General features: G+C 44.7%; 1 protein-coding gene across 13 annotated transcripts in view; it reads left to right on the top strand.

The window, feature by feature from the left end:
• Nucleotides 1-20,666, top strand: part of CFH (complement factor H) — a 1,589,177-nt gene that overhangs the window by 591,268 nt on the left and 977,243 nt on the right. For 2 of the 13 annotated variants that reach the window (XM_040407282.1, XM_040407281.1), the window contains exon 26: nt 8,280-8,465. The exons of the other annotated variants lie outside the window; for them this stretch is intronic. In XM_040407282.1, coding sequence (XP_040263216.1) covers nt 8,280-8,465 — 186 coding nt within the window. The remainder of the gene's footprint in view (nt 1-8,279; nt 8,466-20,666) is intronic. 13 annotated transcript variants of the gene reach the window in all.

Here is a 20,666-nt window from a genome sequence, read left to right as displayed (position 1 = left end):
AACATACCTCGGTAACCCAGCCACCGGATGGCCGCCACCTCCCTATCAAAGCCCAGCTGACGATCGTTCGGCCGCACAGGTTGCGGGCCTTGCAGGTTGCGGGCCTTGTTTATCCTCTCCACCGATCGCACCTTCCGCCAACGCCGTCTAGGAACGATGTCCGACCACACCACTACCATCCTGGGAAACAACGTCCACAACAGTAACAGGTCAAACTTAATATCCCGGATTAATTCTCTCACCGGCTTCATGCCCAAATCGTTCCCTCCAGCATGCAGCACCAATACATCCGGAGGTCGGTCCAGCTGCACAAAGCGGTGAACCTCCCTCAAACTCCCCCCCCCACAACATACCTCGGTAACCCAGCCACCGGATGGCCGCCACCTCCCTATCAAAGCCCAGCTGACGATCGTTCGGCCGTACATCGGCCCGTAACGCCCCCCAAAACGAATGCCCGATAATCCACACCAGAGCCGGGGGGACACCTGAAACGAAACAAGCATAACAACCGCATTAATGCCGAAGCCCGCAACCTGCATTCCTTACAGACCGCCCAAACGCACATAGGATCGGAACCTACCCAATTCGCACCGACCTATCCTCTTAATAACCTCCTCACTCATACCCCGACGGGCTGCCTCCGTCGCCGCCACAATCCGGAACGAATGACCCGTGTAACCCCGCGAATCAACCCCCAATTCCTTTAAGCACCTCTTCAAAACCGCCATGAACTGGAATCTGGATAAAAAGGACCGCATGCCGTAAAAATGGGACCGCCCTTCCCCCCTACCCACGCGATACTCCTGCAGGCAAACGACCGGACACATCGAGCAACCCGGCACTGCGAACAAGCAAACACTGCAACCTCGCCCCTCCTGATCCGTTTTAGACCTACGCAGCCGGACCACCACCCTGTCTTGAAAGATATCCACATCCTCATCCCGTAACCCCTTGGCACAACTAACACTCCTACTCACCAATTCGCCCAACCTAAACGCCCCGAAAAAGGCCAGAAAAAATGCCGCCTTGGACAAGCTTACCTCCCCCCAAGAGCTACAGGCAACCTCTAACCGCCCCCCAAGATTTAACAACAGCTCAAACGACACCGGTAGCCGCCTATCCTCCGTCTGCCAACCCCTCCGCCAAACCTTCAACACTTGATGAACCAAAAAAGCCTTGGTACAATCCACCAGCCCCAGCAGCTTGAAACCAAAAGCCAAACCCAACATGCACCTATTTACCTGAGCCACCGACCACCCTTCATCTTTCTTCCATCCCAAAAACAACACCAAGGGAACTTCACCTGCATCCACTCCCACTCCCAGCATGCCACACCAACTCACCCAGACATCCCAAGCCTCATCGTACGCCGCCCACGTACCGTCCGTTAGGGAGGCCCTGAATAGCCTACTCACAGTACCTTCAAGATCTCCCACAGCAGCCCCGGAAACTCCAACTCGGCGACCTCCGCCTCTGGCGCCAGCTGCCGAAAGCGCTCCCACTGCGAACGAGAAAGAGCATCCGCAATACCGTTAGAGACCCCCGGCACATGAACTGCTACCACCCACACATTCATCCCCAGCAACGAGTCATCCTCCTGCGCCGACACCACCACTGCTCCACGGTCCTGGGTGCGCACGATGATGGTGAAGATGGCTCCTCCTCCCGCTGCTGCCTGCCAGTGCTTGCCACATCTTCTTCTGTATCCCAAGGCCTGGGCCCCTGCCGACCAGCTGCCAGCCCAGCCTCGTGTCCACACCGCCTCACGCTCCCCCGCCGCGCAGGCCTCCCGTTCGCCACTGAGGAGGGGATTCTGCAGGTCCCCGTCTCGATCCATCGCTGCATGCTGGGGAAGGCAGGGGGCGGGAACCCCTGCCCTGCTCTGAGATCCGCCGTACTGTGGGATTCTTCCCGCGCCGGGAGGCTGACGCTGGAGGTTTAGCCGTGCCTCCCCAGCGCGGAGGGTCCCTGAAGGGGCTCGGGCTAAGGCGTGCTGGCGGCCGTGCCCGCCGCGGCCGTCTGCCCTCCAGCGCCGTGCTGGACTTGCCCGCTGCCTCCCCGCCAAGCAGGCCCCACACCTGCGCCTCCAACTACTCCGGGCCGCGCGACTCTGCCGCCTCCCTCAGCCTATCTAAGAGGGCCTCCATCGCAGGTGAGCTAACTCTCCCTACCTGAGCTTTTCCTTCCTAAATTGGCGCCCGAGTTCCCGCTTTACCCCCTTAACCACCTCCGGACCGCCTAAGCAGCCCTGCGCACAGTCACGCATATACGCGTCATCTCGCGAGACGCGAGACTTCCTGTGAACGCGCGCACACAGGCGCGCGCGCTCACAGGAACGGAAGGTAAGAGAGTTGATCTCCAGCCTGCCAGCGGCGATCGTTCGCTGGCAGGCTGGAGATGTGTTTTTTTTAACCCCTAACAGGTATATTAGACGCTGTTTTGATAACAGCGTCTAATATACCTGCTACCTGGTCCTCTGGTGGTCCCCTTTGTTTGGATCGACCACCAGAGGACACAGGTAGCTCAGTAAAGTAGCACCAAGCACCACTACACTACACTACACCCCCCCCCGTCACTTATTAACCCCTTATTAGCCCCTGATCACCCCTAATCACCCCTGATCACCCCATATAGACTCCCTGATCACCCCCCTGTCATTTATTACCCCCCTGTCATTGATCAACCCCCTGTAAAGCTCCATTCAGACGTCCGCATGATTTTTACGGATCCACTGATAGATGGATCGGATCCGCAAAACGCATCCGGACGTCTGAATGAAGCCTTACAGGGGCGTGATCAATGACTGTGGTGATCACCCCATATAGACTCCCTGATCACGCCCCTGTCATTGATTACCCCCCTGTCATTGATTACCCCCCTGTAAAGCTCCATTCAGACGTCCGCATGATTTTTACGGATCCACTGATAGATGGATCGGATCCGCAAAACGCATCCGGACGTCTGAATGAAGCCTTACAGGGGCATGATCAATGACTGTGGTGATCACCCCATATAGACTCCCTGATCACCCCCCTGTAAAGCTCCATTCAGATGTCCGCATGATTTTTACGGATGCACTGATACATGGATCGGATCCGCAAAACGCATCCGGTCGTCTGAATGAAGCCTTACAGGGGCATGATCAATGACTGTGGTTATCACCCCATATAGACTCCCTGATCACCCCCCTGTCATTGATTACCCCCCTGTCATTGATTACCCCCCTGTAAAGCTCCATTCAGACGTCCGCATGATTTTTACGGATGCACTGATAGATGGATCGGATCCGCAAAACGCATCCGGACGTCTGAATGAAGCCTTACAGGGGCATGATCAATGACTGTGGTGATCACCCCCCTGTCATTGATTACCCCCCTGTAAAGCTCCATTCAGATGTCCGCATGATTTTTACGGATGCACTGATAGATGGATCGGATCCGCAAAACGCATCCGGACGTCTGAATGAAGCCTTACAGGGGCATGATCAATGACTGTGGTTATCACCCCATATAGACTCCCTGATCACCCCCCTGTCATTGATTACCCCCCTGTCATTGATTACCCCCCTGTAAAGCTCCATTCAGACGTCCGCATGATTTTTACGGATGCACTGATAGATGGATCGGATCCGCAAAACGCATCCGGACGTCTGAATGAAGCCTTACAGGGGCGTGATCAATGACTGTGGTGATCACCCCATATAGACTCCCTGATCACCCCCCTGTCATTGATTACCCCCCTGTAAAGCTCCATTCAGACGTCCGCATGATTTTTACGGATGCACTGATAGATGGATCGGATCCGCAAAACGCATCCGGACGTCTGAATGAAGCCTTACAGGGGCATGATCAATGACTGTGGTGATCACCCCATATAGACTCCCTGATCACCCCCCTGTCATTGATTACCCCCCTGTCATTGATTACCCCCCTGTAAAGCTCCATTCAGATGTCCGCATGATTTTTACGGATGCACTGATAGATGGATCGGATCCGCAAAACGCATCCGGACGTCTGAATGAAGCCTTACACGGGCGTGATCAATGACTGTGGTTATCACCCCATATAGACTCCCTGATCACCCCCCTGTCATTGATCACCCCCCTGTCGATGATCAACCCCCCTGTCATTGATCAACCCCCCTGTCATTGATCACCCCCCCTGTCATTGATCACCCCTCTGTAAGGCTCCATTCGGATATTTTTTTGGCCCAAGTTAGCGGAATTTATTTTTTTTTTTCTTACAAAGTCTCATATTCCACTAACTTGTGTCAAAAAATAAAATCTCACATGAACTCACCATACCCCTCACGGAATCCAAATGCGTAAAAATTTTTAGACATTTATATTCCAGACTTCTTCTCACGCTTTAGGGCCCCTAGAATGCCAGGGCAGTATAAATACCCCACATGTGACCCCATTTCGGAAAGAAGACACCCCCAGGTATTCCGTGAGGGGCATATTGAGTCCATGAAAGATTGAAATTTTTGTCCCAAGTTAGCGGAACGGGAGACTTTGTGAGAAAAAAATTAAAAATATCAATTTCCGCTAACTTGTGCCAAAAAAAAAAAATTTCTATGAACTCGCCATGCCCCTCATTGAATACCTTGGGGTGTCTTCTTTCCAAAATGTGGTCACATGTGGGGTATTTATACTGCCCTGGCATTCTAGGGGCCCCAAAGCGTGAGAAGAAGTCTGGTATCCAAATGTCTAAAAATGCCCTCCTAAAAGGAATTTGGGCACCTTTGCGCATCTAGGCTGCAAAAAAGTGTCACACATCTGGTATCGCCGTACTCAGGAGAAGTTGGGGAATGTGTTTTGGGGTGTCATTTTACATATACCCATGCTGGGTGAGAGAAATATCTTGGTCAAATGCCAACTTTGTATAAAAAAATGGGAAAAGTTGTCTTTTGCCAAGATATTTCTCTCACCCAGCATGGGTATATGTAAAATGACACCCCAAAACACATTCCCCAACTTCTCCTGAATACGGCGATACCACATGTGTGACACTTTTTTGCAGCCTAGGTGGGCAAAGGGGCCCATATTCCAAAGAGCACCTTTAGGATTTCACAGGTCATTTACCTACTTACCACACATTAGGGCCCCTGGAAAATGCCAGGGCAGTATAACTACCCCACAAGTGACCCCATTTTGGAAAGAAGACACCCCAAGGTATTCCGTGAGGGGCATGGCGAGTTCCTAGAATTTTTTATTTTTTGTCACAAGTTAGTGGAAAATGCTTATTTTTTTTTTTTTTTTTTTTTTCAAACAAAGTCTCATATTCCACTAACTTGTGACAAAAAATAAAAAGTTCCATGAACTCACTATGCCCATCAGCGAATACCTTGGGGTCTCTTCTTTCCAAAATGGGGTCACTTGTGGGGTAGTTATACTGCCCTGGCATTCTAGGGGCCCAAATGTGTGGTAAGGAGTTTGAAATCAAATTCTGTAAAAAATGACCTGTGAAATCCGAAAGGTGCTCTTTTGAATATGGGCCCCTTTGCCCACCTAGGCTGCAAAAAAGTGTCACACATCTGGTATCTCCGTAATCGGGAGAAGTTGGGGAATGTGTTTTGGGGTGTCATTTTACATATACCCATGCTGGGTGAGAGAAATATCTTGGCAAAAGACAACTTTTCCCATTTTTTTATACAAAGTTGGCATTTGACCAAGATATTTATCTCACCCAGCATGGGTATATGTAAAAAGACACCCCAAAACACATTCCTCAACTTCTCCTGAATACAGAGATACCAGATGTGTGACACTTTGTTGCAGCCTAGGTGGGCAAAGGGGCCCACATTCCAAAGAGCACCTTTCGGATTTCACAGGTCATTTACCTACTTACCACACATTTGGGCCCCTAGAATGCCAGGGCAGTATAACTACCTTACAAGTGACCCCATTTTGGAAAGAAGAGACCCCAAGGTATTCGCTGATGGGCATAGTGAGTTCATGGAAGTTTTTATTTTTTGTCACAAGTTTGTGGAATATGAGACTTTGTATGAAAAAAAAAAAAAAAAAATCATCATTTTCCACTAACTTGTGACAAAAAATAAAAAATTCTAGGAACTCGCCATGCCCCTCACGGAATACCTTTGGGTGTCTTCTTTCCAAAATGGGGTCACTTGTGGGGTAGTTATACTGCCCTGGTATTCTAGGGGCCCAAATGTGTGGTAAGGAGTTTGAAATCAAATTCAGGAAAAAATGAGGAGTGAAATCTGAAAGGTGCTCTTTGGAATATGGGCCCCTTTGCCCACCTAGGCTGCAAAAAAGTGTCACACATCTGGTATCCCCGTACTCAGGAGAAGTTGAGGAATGTGTTTTGGGGTGTCTTTTTACATATACCCATGCTGGGTGAGATAAATATCTTGGTCAAATGACAACTTTGTATAAAAAAAATGGGAAAAGTTGTCTTTTGCCAAGATATTTCTCTCACCCAGCATGGGTATATATAAAATGACACCCCAAAACACATTCCCCACCTTCTCCTGAGTATGGAGATACCAGATGTGTGACACTTTTTTGCAGCCTAGGTGGGCAAAGGGGCCCATATTCCAAAGAGCACCTTTCGGATTTCACAGGTCATTTTTTACTGAATTTGATTTCAAACTCCTTACCACACATTTGGGCCCCTAGAATGCCAGGGCAGTATAACTACCCCACAAGTGACCCCATTTTGGAAAGAAGAGACCCCAAGGTATTCCGTGAGGGGCATAGTGAGTTCATGGAAGTTTTTATTTTTTGTCACAAGTTAGTGGAATATGAGACTTTGTAAGAAAAAAAAAAAAAAATCATCATTTTCCGCTAACTTGTGACAAAAAATAAAAAGTTCTATGAACTCACTATGCCCATCAGCGAATACCTTAGGGTGTGTACTTTCAGAAATGGGGTCATTTGTGGGGTGTTTGTACTGTCTGGGCATTGTAGAACCTCAGGAAACATGACAGGTGCTCAGAAAGTCAGAGCTGCTTCAAAAAGCGGAAATTCACATTTTTGTACCATAGTTTGTAAACGCTATAACTTTTACCCAAACCATTTTTTTTTTACCCAAACATTTTTTTTTTATCAAAGACATGTAGAAATATAAATTTAGAGCAAAATTTCTATATGGATGTCGTTTTTTTTGCAAAATTTTACAACTGAAAGTGAAAAATGTAATTTTTTTGCAAAAAAATCGTTAAATTTCGATTAATAACAAAAAAAGTAAAAATGTCAGCAGCAATGAAATACCACCAAATGAAAGCTCTATTAGTGAGAAGAAAAGGAGGTAAAATTCATTTGGGTGGTAAGTTGCATGACCGAGCAATAAACGGTGAAAGTAGTGTAGGTCAGAAGTGTAAAAAGTGGCCTGGTCTTTCAGGGTGTTTAAGCACTGGGGGCTGAGGTGGTTAAAAACCTTACCGCTCCACCCCTCTCCTTAAACCAACCTCCTCCCCACTTAACCTTTTCCTGCCGACCTCTAGCCTGCGACTACCCCTGACGTCCCCTCGTCCCCTCGTCCCCAAAGCTATCATGGCAGCCTCCCCTTAGGCTGTCGCTCTAGTACAGCTGCCCTGGAATCTCACAGAATTGGAAGACTTTTGCATGAAAGAATAGATGAAAATCCCTCAAACAAGAATTGGAATACTCTTGGCTGGCTACAAAAAGTGATTACAAGCTGTGATACTTGTCAAGGCGAGTGTTACTAGGTGCTAACCATTCAAGGTGCCCAATTTTCTACTTCGGGTGGTTTTTCTTTTTTTTTTTTATTGTTTTGCTTTAAATACAAAGTGAATGTATCATCTTTAGGGCTCATGCACATGAACATATTTAAGGATAATACTGTTCTATTAGGGACCAACTGTTCAGTTCCGCTAAATACTGAATGCACACGGACGTCATCCGTATTTTTTGTGGATCTGTTTTTTGCGGAGCGCAAAATACATAAGGTAATGCGCATGAGCCCTTAACCTTATGTCTTTTGGAGATCATTTAATCTGCAACATGCTTAACTGTTTATAGTAATTATGGCCTAAACTTTTGCATGCCACTGTATATATATATATATATATATATATATATATATATAAATAAAACCACTGAAACATATCGCTCATCCAAGCCCTCACACAGGAAGATCAACAGAAAAATAAAAATGTTATCTGTCCTTAAATACAACAGTGAAAAAACTAATTAAAAAAATGCTTTGTTTATAACATTGCAAATGTGTAGTTGTAAGGGGTTCATTATAGGCCAATTGGTGTGTGGACATTATGTTTATTGTTTGATTTCATAGGCACATGTCGTTTACTTCAAGATGAGCTTGATGAAAACAACTTAGAATTGGATGATGTGCATGATAATGAAGTATTCTATGCCGAAGGTGAAGTAATCCAGTATAAATGTAAGAATGGATTCTACTATCCTGGTCAACCAACTGGAAAATGTTCAGAACAAAAAATGAGCTATCCAAAATGTACAGGTAAAGAAATAAAAACATTTTAACTTTCATGTCTAAGAAAATAAGATCATCTGATGCTCCCAAAATTAATCATATGCAATTAAATGTGTTGTGATAGTCACCAGTAACTTATTATATACTTAACCAGCAACCAGCATGGTTTTATGAAAATGGAGTCTTGTTAAACCAATTTACTTGCTTTTTATCAAGTACTATGAAAAGCAGCAACCTGAACAAAGATCTGCCAGCAGATTTCATACCTTAGATCTGATAAGATCCCTTTCATGTGATTATTGCAGTTCTGGCTAGTGATAAGTTAATCAAGCTTCAGATCCTAAAATGTATGGGCTCCGACGAGGTGAAAATTGTTACTCACATTTGATTATTAAACTTTAAAACCATTTTAAAACAGGTATCCAAAGTCGGCTTCAGTACCAACTTCGGATACAAGTTTTAAAATGGGTTTCCAGCTGAAAATTCAAATCTCAAAGTTATTCACTGAAGACTTCTGTGATAACTAATGTACCTCACTGAAGTCCATACATTTTAATGATGTAGCGAGATGAATCTCCGTTAGTGTTTGTAAGTGTGGAAGTTTTTTTTTTTCAATTTTTTTCTTCCCCTTTTTTTCCAGCTTTGCACCAGCTTTGCACATGGTCCAGCAGTCCTCTCTCTCGCTCTCTCTCTATATATATAATATACAGTCATGTGAAAAAATTAGGACACCCTTTGAAAGCATGTGGTTTTTTGTAACATTTTTAATAAATGGTTATTTCATCTCCGTTTCAACAATACAGAGAGATTAAAGTAATCAGACTAAACAAAGAAAACTGAAGAAAAGTCTTTTCAAGATCTTCTGTAAATGTCATTCTACAAAAATGCCTATTCTAACTGAGGAAAAAGATAGGACACCCTTGCCCCTAATAGCGAGTGTTACCTCCTTTGGCTGAAATAACTGCAGTGAGACGGTTCTTGTAGCCATCTACCAGTCTTCGACATCGGTCTGAGGAAATTTTACCCCACTCCTCAATGCAGAACTTTTTCAGCTGTGAGATGTTTGAGGGGTTTCTTGCACGTACAGCCCTTTTCAAGTCACCCCACAGCATCTCAATGGGATTCAAATCTGGACTTTGACTTGGCCATTCCAGGACTCTCCATTTCTTCTTTTTCAGCCAATCTTTGGTTGATTTACTAGTATGTTTTGGGTCATTGTCATGTTGCATGGTCCAGTTCCGCTTCAGCTTTAATTTTCTAACTGATGGTCTCACATGTTCTTCAAGCACCTTCTGATACACAGTAGAATTCATCGTGGATTCTATGATGGTGAGCTGACCAGGTCCTGCTGCAGCAAAGCAGCCCCAAACCATGACACTTCCACCTCCATGCTTCACAGTTGGTATGAGGTTCTTTTCTTGGAATGCTGTGTTTGGTTTACGCCAAACATGTCCTCTGCTGTTGTGTCCAAATAATTCAATTTTGGACTCATCTGTCCAAAGAACATTATTCCAGAAGTCCTGGTCTTTGTCAACTTTATCTCTGGCAAATGTCAGTCTGGCCTCGATGTTTCTCTTGGAAAGCAAAGGTTTCCTCCTTGCACACCTCCCATGCAAGTTAAACTTGTACAGTCTCTTTCTGATTGTAGAGGCATGTACTTCTACATCAACAGTAGCCAGAGCCTGCTGTAGTTCTCGAGATGACACTTTAGGGTTTTTGGAGACCTCTTTTAGCATCTTGCGGTCTGCTCTTGGGGTGAACTTGCTGGGGCGACCAGTCCTGGGCATGTTGGCAGTTGTTTTGAAAGCCCTCCACTTGTAGACTATCTTCCGGACAGTGGAATGGCTGATTTCAAAATCTTTTGAGATCTTTTTAAATCCCTTCCCAGACTCATAGGCTGCTACAATCTTTTTTCTGAAGTCCTCTGACAGCTCTTTTGCTCTCACCATGGTGCTCACTCTCACTTCAACAGTCAGGAGCACACCAAACTAAATGTCTGAGGTTTAAATAGGGCAAGCCTCATTCAACATGCAGAGTAACGATCTACTAATTATGTGCACCTGGTGTGATATACCTGTGTGAGATCTGAGCCAATTTAAGAGGGAATACATGTGAGGGTGTCCTATCTTTTTCCTCAGTTAGAATAGGCATTTTTGTAGAATGACATTTACAGAAGATCTTGAAAAGACTTTTCTTCAGTTTTCTTTGTTTAGTTGGATTACTTTAATCTCTCTGTATTGTTGAAACGGAGATGAAATAACCATTTATTAAAAATGTTACAAAAAACCACATGCTTTCAAAGGGTGTCCTAATTTTTTCACATGACTGTATATATATAGAGAGAGAGAGAGAGGACTGCTGGACCATATCTGAGCTAGAGTTGAGTTATGGAGACCTCTGTATTGTGAGTGCCTAGCTGGGCAAGGGTTTATTGCATTTATGTTGATGTAACACGTTGCGACTTCATGGTGCCGAGTGATGCCAAGTGCGATGTGCTGTGTAAACCACTGTTTGAGCTTGAAAACCCCCTGTTTAATGAGAAATCTGTCATTGCCAACCCCTGAGAGAGAGATCCCTTATAAAACATATACACATATAAATCACACACACAACACACACCCCAATATAAATAAAAAAGCCAATTCAGCCCAGAGAATGTATTCAGCTGAAGAGGTATACACCATCATTGCCTCTGAAAGTGAGTCTGCCAGCGAGGGAGAAGGGGATGCCACGTAGAATGTGTCGGCAGATAAGAACCATTTGGCCCATCTAGTCTGCCCAATATATCTGAATCCTATGAATAGTCCCTGGCCCTATCTTATATGAAGGATGGCCTTATGCCTATCCCATGCATGCTTAAACCCCTTCACTGTATTTGCAGCTACCACTTCTGCAGGAAGGCTATTCCATGCATCCACTACTCTCTCAGTAAAGTAATACTTCCTTATATTACTTTTAAACCTTTGCCCCTCTAATTTAAAACTGTGTCTTCTTGTGGTAGTTTTTCTTCTTTTAAATATGCTCTCCTCCTTTACCGAGTTGATTCCCTTTATGTATTTAACAGTTTCTATCATATCCCCTCTGTCTCTTCTTTCTTCCAAGCTATACACTGTGTGCAGAATTATTAGGCAAATGAGTATTTTGACCACATTATCCTCTTTATGCATGTTGTCTTACTCCAAGCTGTATAGGCTCGAAAGCCTACTACCAATTAAGCATATTAGGTGATGTGCATCTCTGTAATGAGAAGGGGTGTGGTCTAATGACATCAACACCCTATATCAGGTGTGCATAGATATTAGGCAACTTCCTTTCCTTTGGCAAAATGGGTCAAAAGAAGGACTTGAAAGGCTCAGAAAAGTCAAAAATAGTGAGATATCTTGCAGAGGGATGCAGCACTCTTAAAATTGCAAAGCTTCTGAAGCGTGATCATCGAACAATCAAGCGTTTCATTCAAAATAGTCAACAGGGTTGCATTAAGCGTGTGGAAAAACCAAGGCGCAAAATAACTGCCCATGAACTGAGAAAAGTCAAGCGTGCAGCTGCCAAGATGCCACTTGCCACCAGTTTGGCCATATTTCAGAGCTGCAACATCACTGGAGTGCCCAAAAGCACAAGGTGTGCAATACTCAGAGACATGGCCAAGGTAAGAAAGGCTGAAAGACGACCACCACTGAACAAGACACACAAGCTGAAACGTCAAGACTGGGCCAAGAAATATCTCAAGACTGATTTTTCTAAGGTTTTATGGACTGATGAAATGAGAGTGAGTCTTGATGGGCCAGATGGATGGGCCCGTGGCTGGATTGGTAAAGGGCAGAGAGCTCCAGTCCAACTCAGACGCCAGCAAGGTGGAGGTGGAGTACTGATTTGGGCTGGTATCATCAAAGATGAGCTTGTGTGGCCTTTTCGGGTTGAGGATGGAGTCAAGCTCAACTCCCAGTCCTACTGCCAGTTTCTGGAAGACACCTTCTTCAAGCAGTGGTACAGGAAGAAGTCTGCATCCTTCAAGAAAAACATGATTTTCATGCAGGACAATGCTCCATCACACGCGTCCAAGTACTCCACAGCGTGGCTGGCAAGAAAGGGTATAAAAGAAGAAAATCTAATGACATGGCCTCCTTGTTCACCTGATCTGAACCCCATTGAGAACCTGTGGTCCATCATCAAATGTGAGATTTACAAGGAGGGAAAACAGTACACCTCTCTGAACAGTGTCTGGGAGGCTGTGGTTGCTGCTGCACGCAATGTTGATGGTGAACAGATCAAAACACTGACAGAATCCATGGATGGCAGGCTTTTGAGTGTCCTTGCAAAGAAAGGTGGCTATATTGGTCACTGATTTGTTTTTGTTTTGTTTTTGAATGTCAGAAATGTATATTTGTGAATGTTGAGATGTTATATTGGTTTCACTGGTAAAAATAAATAATTGAAATTGGTATATATTTGTTTTTTGTTAAGTTGCCTAATAATTATGCACAGTAATAGTCACCTGCACACACAGATATCCCCCTAAAATAGCTAAAACTAAAAACAAACTAAAAACTACTTCCAAAAATATTCAGCTTTGATATTAATGAGTTTTTTGGGTTCATTGAGAACATGGTTGTTGTTCAATAATAAAATGAATTAATAAAAAAATACAACTTGCCTAATAATTCTGCACTCCCTGTACATATTAAGGTCCTTTAACCTTTCCTGGTAGGTTTTATCCTGCAATCCATGTACTAGTTTAGTAGCTCTTCTCTGAACTCTCTCTAGAGTATCTATATCCTTCTGGAGATATGGCCTCCAGTACTGCGCACAATACTCCAAGTGAGGTCTCACCAGTGTTCTGTACAGCGGCATAAGCACTCCACTCTTTCTACTGCTTATACCTCTCCCTATACATCCAAGCATTCTGCTGGCATTTCGTGCTGCTCTATTACATTGTCTTCCCACCTTTTAAGTCTTCTGGAATAATTACTCCTAAATCCCTTTCCTCAGATACTAAGGTCTACTTCCTCTACTTCTCTTCCTCCTCATCATCCAGTGATGATGGACCCTCTAGAAAGAGCCCCAGGACAGTAACTGAGGCAGCCTCCCCCCCCCCCCCCCCCCAGAGTGGGCCCGTATGAACCCCATCCCCTGAAGAATATCAGCCTCAAACTCTGGAGTTTGTGAGCAACTCCTGAATCCAGTTTGACTGCACAGGCTTCACAGAAATAGATTTTTTTCAAAATATTTTTCTGTCAAGATTTAGTACATTTATACTACATAGCATATAGTACAAACATACTTATATGCCATGTAGTTTATTACCCAGAATTCCTCATCACCATACACTAGACCCCTTGGTTGTACCCCGGTAAATGCAGCAGAGATGAAAATCTTTTGGGGGCTTGTGCTGCATATGGGCCTTGGTAAAAAGCCAGAAATTAGGTAGTATTGGAGTGCAGATGTCTTGTACCTCACTCCAAATTACAGTAATGCTGTGGCCTAGAATCGATTTGAGTCAATTCAGAAATTTTTTGCATTGTATTGATAATGCACACTACCCACTACAGAATGATCCAACATTTGACCATCCATATAAAATTAGGCACATCCTTGACCACTTTAGCATCAAGTTTGCTGAAGTGTACATCCCAGAACAAAATATCTGCATAGACGAGTCACTGATACATTTCAAGAGGATAGTAAAATTCCAGACTGGGGACCTCTTTTTTTTTTTAATTTTTTTTAATTTTTTATTACTGCTTAGGGATGAGTGAACCCGAACTGTATAGTTTGGGTTCGTACCGAATTTTGGGGTGTTCGTGACACGGACCCGAACATTTACGTAAAAATTCGGGTTCGGGTTCGTTGTTCGGCGATTTATATGGCACATTTTGAAAGTCTGCAAAGCAGCCAATCAAGAAGCGTCATACTACTTGCCCCAAGAGGCCATCACAGCCATGCCTACTATTGGCATGGCTGTGATTGGCCAGTGCAGCATGTGACCCAGCCTCTATTTAAGCTGGAGTCACGTAGCGCCGCATGTCACTTTGCTCTGATCAGTGTAGGGAGAGGATGCAGCTGCTGTTAGGGCGAGATTAGGCAGGGATTAACTCAGCAAAAACACTTAATGAAGTGATCGATCTACAGCTGTGAATCCTTCAACTTCTGCTAGTTAATTGCTCACTGTTTTTAGGCTGTCCAGAGCGTTTTTCTCTCACTTTTTTCTGGGGTGATCGGCGGCCATTTTGTGTCTTGTGGTGCGCCAGCACAAGCTGCCACCAAGTCCATGTTTTGCTATATCCTACATCAGGGGCTTGGCTGTGCTTATTGTCACCCCTAGAAACTCAGGATAGAATTTTCTATATTTTATTGAGGGGTGAAATTCACTTGCAAAAATAGCAATCCCCTAAATCTGGTGTTCCAGCTGTGGCTAGCCAAGTGTAATACTGTCTGCTGTCTGTCAAAGCATAGTTTTTGTTCTGGCTTAAAATTCAATTCCCAAAATAGCAATACCCTAAATCTGTGGTTTCTGCTGTTGCAGGCCAAGTGTAAATCTGTCCGTAAAAGGGGATATCACACTCAGCGTGCATCTCCAAGTGTATTTTTTTACGTAAAAGGGTATATTACACAAAGTGTTAAATTACAATTGCTGATAGAAAAGCCTTTAAATTTGCACACACTATTGTGCATCTCATAGTGTATTTCTGTCCGTAAAAGGATACCTTTGTTGTGGCAAATATTAATAGTTGTAATCAGCTCGCATCAAAGTTTGTGTAAGGAAAAAGGTGAATCCCTTCTCCCTCAGACCCAGTCAGAGAGAGACATGTGTTACCATCTTGGTTGAAAATTCTGAGAGAGTCCTCCCGCCCTTCTCAGTCTGCTCACCTTTATTTGCTAACAAAAGGTGTAAAAGGGGCTGGCCCAAGACAAGGATACAGGAAGTGATAACAAAGGACAGGGCGGGGCAATCAATGTGGCCAGGCAGACAATGCACACGCCCCATCCCTGTATAAGGAAGGATGAGTCATGCCCATTGTCCAATCAGCCAGGTGGCCGCCCACCCCCCATCACTGTCAGCATGGACCTCATTCAGCACTGCTCAAAGGTGATCAGTGTCTAATAAAGATCATTCTACTGGTTCCCATAGGTTTGAAATTATCTGCGAGGCATTGCTACGGCTATTGTCAGTATACGGTACTAGTATACCGACAAGGCAGATATGCATGTCTTAAAGGCAGATATGTCTCCAAGCCAATGAGAAGGTTTTCATACTGACGGTTTTGCCACTGGTCACGATTCAGCCAAAGTGCCCTCTGCTAGAGCGCTCCCTGGCTAAATCAGACAGAGGGAGACAGATGACAAACTATAAAAACACACACACATCCTAAAGTAAAATGTCCGCATAATAAAATTTCCACAACAGTCCCTCCTATTTGTCATATGCTCCCCAATGTCCCTTGACGGATCTCGATCTTCTTCTTTGAAAAAAACAGAAAGTCAATCTTGACATGTCTTCTTTTCTTCGGGAGGTGACTTAGGAGGTGGCGTTTCGCGTTGGTCGCCGGCTGGTTTGGGATCCTCTGCATCTGGTCCATGGTTTGGTCTTCAGGGCGTCTTGTCTGTTTGGTCTTCGGTAACTCAGTCGATTAGACATCAGGAACATCTCACTCTGGCGTATAGAAGGAATGGAAACAAAAAACATAAGTACATGTCCCATTTCCTTTCACCCGGATCCAATGGAAAACCAGTGAGCCCCAAGACCTCCCAAAGCTTTAAAAAGGATTCTGACCCTCACTAGTCATAGCTCCGCCTCTGCCCTGCTCCTGTCAGTATGGGCCTGACCCTTGTCAATGGTGTCTGCTAGCCAGGCATAACCTTCCTCACAACCGGAGGATCCCACATCTACAGGTCGCCTAGCTGCCCGGACACCCATACAGGATTAATAAGCAAGGAGCAGGAGCCAGAGCTAATATTAATAATGTATCGTCTATCAACAAATGCCTCCTTGTAACAAATAAACAAAAGTGATACTCTGCATTCTTTGACTTAGTTGAGCAGATCCAGTTGTCTCGTCCTTCGAACTTCAGAGAGGTTGGCGTCATCAGCAGCACCTGGAATGGCCCAAGATATCTCGGCTCTAGTCCCGTCCTCGGATGTTTCTTTAGCACGACCCAATCACCTGGTTGAACACTGGTTATTGAGTCTGGGTCCGGAAGAGAACTCCCAAACCCGGTGGTGGACATCGGGTGATAACCCGTGGGGCTGCCTGGGGGCATACCTGATGGAATAAAAGAGTTACAATGGAACATTCAGGCCATGGATCGGCCGTGATTTTTACCTTCTTTGCAAAAATCGGACCCAAGTACCAGCAAAGAAAAGGATTGACATTTGAGAGGTTAGAAAGTTTGAAGATCGTTGTTTTCTGCACCACTTTCCCCCCTTCTCATCGTCCTTAAAACCAGGACGAAGAGAAGCTGGATTAAACATGGTGCATCGTCTCAAGGTTAGATGGAAAGATGAGGGAGGGATGAGAGAGAGAGATAGAGAAAGAGATAGGGTGCTTCTCTTGGACTCTGCAGTCTTTGCGGGACGGGAGTACATGACAGTGTTAGTTCGCACTGTCTGGGACTTTTGAATGCCCTGTTGCTGGAGCTCAATGGATTTGTGCAGCCACAGTTCTGCCTTCTGGAGGGAACCATGGCTTTGGCGTCTAGTGGGAAATTCATGGACAAACTTTTCCCAAATCCAGACCTCAAAGGTCCCTTCTTTGGGGATGGTCCACTCTGAACCTACAGTCCATTGGTGCCAATCTTTGAGGGGCTTAACAACTCCTCCTCCATAGATGGATTTCATGTGCTGCTTCGCTGTCCTATAGTCAGAAGTGGTACCCTTCTGTTCCCTAAACTCATGCTCGAGCTACAGTTTCCCGCGACCTACGCAAGGAATTTTTCTAAAAGTAGGTGCGTCCACCTCCAGTGTCCTGCGACAAATGCCTGGACGGCTGCTACTCCGCTTCGTTTGCCTCTGAGGTGCCCCAGGGTTTCTGGCACCGACACACGGACTCCGTTTACCCTAGTTAGACCTCAGGAAAAGGAGTAACAGCGTGAGGAAAAGGGCTCTCGCCGACACACGGCGGCCCTCTGAGTCTCCTAATGAGATATACCAGCCTCGGTTTTGGCTCTGAATAGTGACCTGACCACAGGATAGGGCTTCCAATTGACCTGGAGTGAAAAAAGGGGTGCACAGAGAACACACAGTACCTTCTGTGGGGATGAGGGGTGCACAGGAAAACAACACACATTACTCCTGTGGGGAATGGGGTTACTCACACAGCTATTGGTATGCCCAGGTGATATATATCACCTTGTCTCCTTAAAAAAAATGCTCATCAACTCCTTCTCCTTTGCCGATATGATTCTATATAGTCAAGCTGAACAGCACACGAGGCCCTTTTTGCAGTGACTGATCAAAAACCTCTCACTCAGCAGCAACCCTTGAATTCAGACAGTAGTTCCCACACAATATCATGAGACCCCCAGTACTCCTAACCAAATCTGCAGAGAAAAGAGGGAAAGAAAGAGAAAAAAGAAAAAGAGAAAAGCGCCAAAATATGAAAAACCTAAAAAATTAATAAAAAGGAAAAAATTAATAATAGGCTAAAAAATAAAAATGGGTTGGTAAATAAGGAAAAACTGAAAGAAACTTCAATAAAAACCTAAAAAAATAAATAAAATGGATTAGTAAAATAAGAAGACCTGTAAACAGGAGAGAAAAACAAACATAACAAACTTCAGTTACAGACAGTCCTGCTACATACATTAAGATTCAGTAAAAAGTTAATTTTACCTTAACCCAAAACGCATACAAAAACTAAAACCTTAGGAACACATACAATTGTATAGGACTGAATTAACAAATCAATGTCTTGGAGGGTTCCCCTGAAACCGTACAGGAGAAATTCCTACCCACCCAGTAATTGAAATGTTAATTTGCCCAGCCCCAAACAGCTTCAGATTCATTTTACCAGAGAAGCAGGATTCAACATCACAAGGTCCCAACACCGGTTTCTTTCACATTTTAACCGTTCATATTGTGATTTAAAATCCGCTTCACCGATAAATGACCTCGGCTGTTCCTGGGTTCTCTGCCTTTGCAAAGAAGCATGTCTGGGACCATTACCCCATCGTGCTGAATAAACCACTTTACTTCTAGGTGTGGTTCTGGGGTACTTAACAAACCTGTATCTGTTGCCATTAGCAACGTCATAATATCATGCAATGTGCCCGTATTCCCTGCATGCAAAACAAAGAATAGATCTCCTCCCTGCATAATACCTTGTCTGGGCACATGGCGATTTGATTTGGCGCACAACATTAACCATATTGAGTCCACTTACCACGGACTCATCTGAGGAATCTTCTGGCCTTGTGTTAATACACCCAACTCCAGGGTCAGACACATTGTCCATCTCCATCCCTGAGTCGGTTCCACTATCTGAACCACAATCCTCAGACTTCTCCATGCTTACAGTGCATACATTGCCTCCAATCCCAGACACATTACTCTCCAACGGTTGTTTCAATAACTCTGGCAATTCCCTTACAGCACCCTGTGCTTGCGTCAGGCTTTCAGCATTTTCCTTCCGCAGCCCAGTATTACACCTCACAGTGCATTCATAATTAGCGCTAGCTTCAGCTGCCTGCTGGACAAGAGTTCTCAATTAGGGATGAGCGAACCCGAACTGTATAGTAAGGGTTCGTACCGAATTTTGGGGTGTCCGCGACACGGACCCGAACCCGAACATTTTCGTAAAAGTCCGGGTTCGGTGTTCGGCGCTTTCTTGGCGCTTTTTGAAAGGCTGCAAAGCAGCCAATCAACAAACGTCATACTACTTGCCCCAAGAGGCCATCACAGCCATGCCTACTATTGGCATGGCTGTGATTGGCCAGTGCAGCATGTGACCCAGCCTCTATTTAAGCTGGAGTCACGTAGCGCCGCACGTCACTCTGCTATGATCAGTATAGGGAGAGGTTGCAGCTGCGACGTTAGGGCGAGATTAGGCAGATTAACTCCTCCAAAAGACTTCATTCTGTGATCGATCTGCAGCTGTGGTTTATTGAAGTGCTATTATTGACTTGCTCACTTTTTTGAGGCTGCCCAGAGCGTTTTTAGATCACTTTTTTTCTGGGGTGATCGGCGGCCATTTTGTGACTTGTGGTGCGCCAGCACAAGCTATCACCAAGTGTATTTAACCATCGATAGTGTGGTTATTTTGTGCTATATCCTACATCAGCTGCAGGCTGAGCCTGTGTCACCGAAGTGCATTTAACCATCAACAGTCTGGTTATTTTTTGGCCATATACTACATCAGCTGCAGGCTGAGCCTGTGTCACCGAAGTGCATTTAACCATCGACAGTCTGATTATTTTTTGGCGATATACTACATCTGGTGCAGGCTGAGCCTGTGTCACCCAAGTGCATTTAACCATCAACAGTGTGGTTATTTTTTGGCCATATATTACATCAGGGGCAAGTTGAGCCTGTCACCCAGCGCCTAAGAAATAGACCTGACATTTCTATTCAACCAAATCTGTACTGTTTTAGCTGGTCAAGTTATTTGTAGTGACCGTAAAAGCACACTTTTTTTTCTGGGTTGAAAAACCATTCCCAAATTTGCCATTCTCAAAATAACTAGTTTCTGGTATTTGAGGCCTACTTGAAATCTATTCCAAAAAGAATATCTTACATTGAAGGTACTGATAGTGTCATTCAGAAAAACCTAAGACACACGCTAGCGTGCTGATAGAAGTCTGATTCTGTGATTAAACCTATACCTGTCACACAGCGCAAAAAAAAACAGGCCTCACATCTCTATTTAACCAAATCTGTACTGTTTTAGCTGGTCAAGTTATTTGTAGTGACCGTAACAGCACACTTTTTTTTCTGGGTTGAAAAACCATTCCCAAATTTGCCATTCTCAAAATAACTAGTTTCTGGTATTTGAGGCCTACTTGAAATCTATTCCAAAAAGAATATCTTACATTGAAGGTACTGATAGTGTCATTCAGAAAAACCTAAGACACACGCTAGCGTGCTGATAGAAGTCTGATTCTGTGATTAAACCTATACCTGTCACACAGCGCAAAAAAAAACAGGCCTCACATCTCTATTTAACCAAATCTGTACTGTTTTAGCTGGTCAAGTTATTTGTAGTGACCGTAAAAGCACACTTTTTTTTCTGGGTTGAAA

This window comes from Bufo bufo, chromosome 9, assembly GCF_905171765.1.
Source record: "Bufo bufo chromosome 9, aBufBuf1.1, whole genome shotgun sequence".
Lineage (NCBI taxonomy): Eukaryota > Metazoa > Chordata > Amphibia > Anura > Bufonidae > Bufo > Bufo bufo.
The sequence above is the reverse complement of the archived record's forward strand: the minus strand, read 5'-3'. Positions and strand labels throughout refer to the sequence as shown.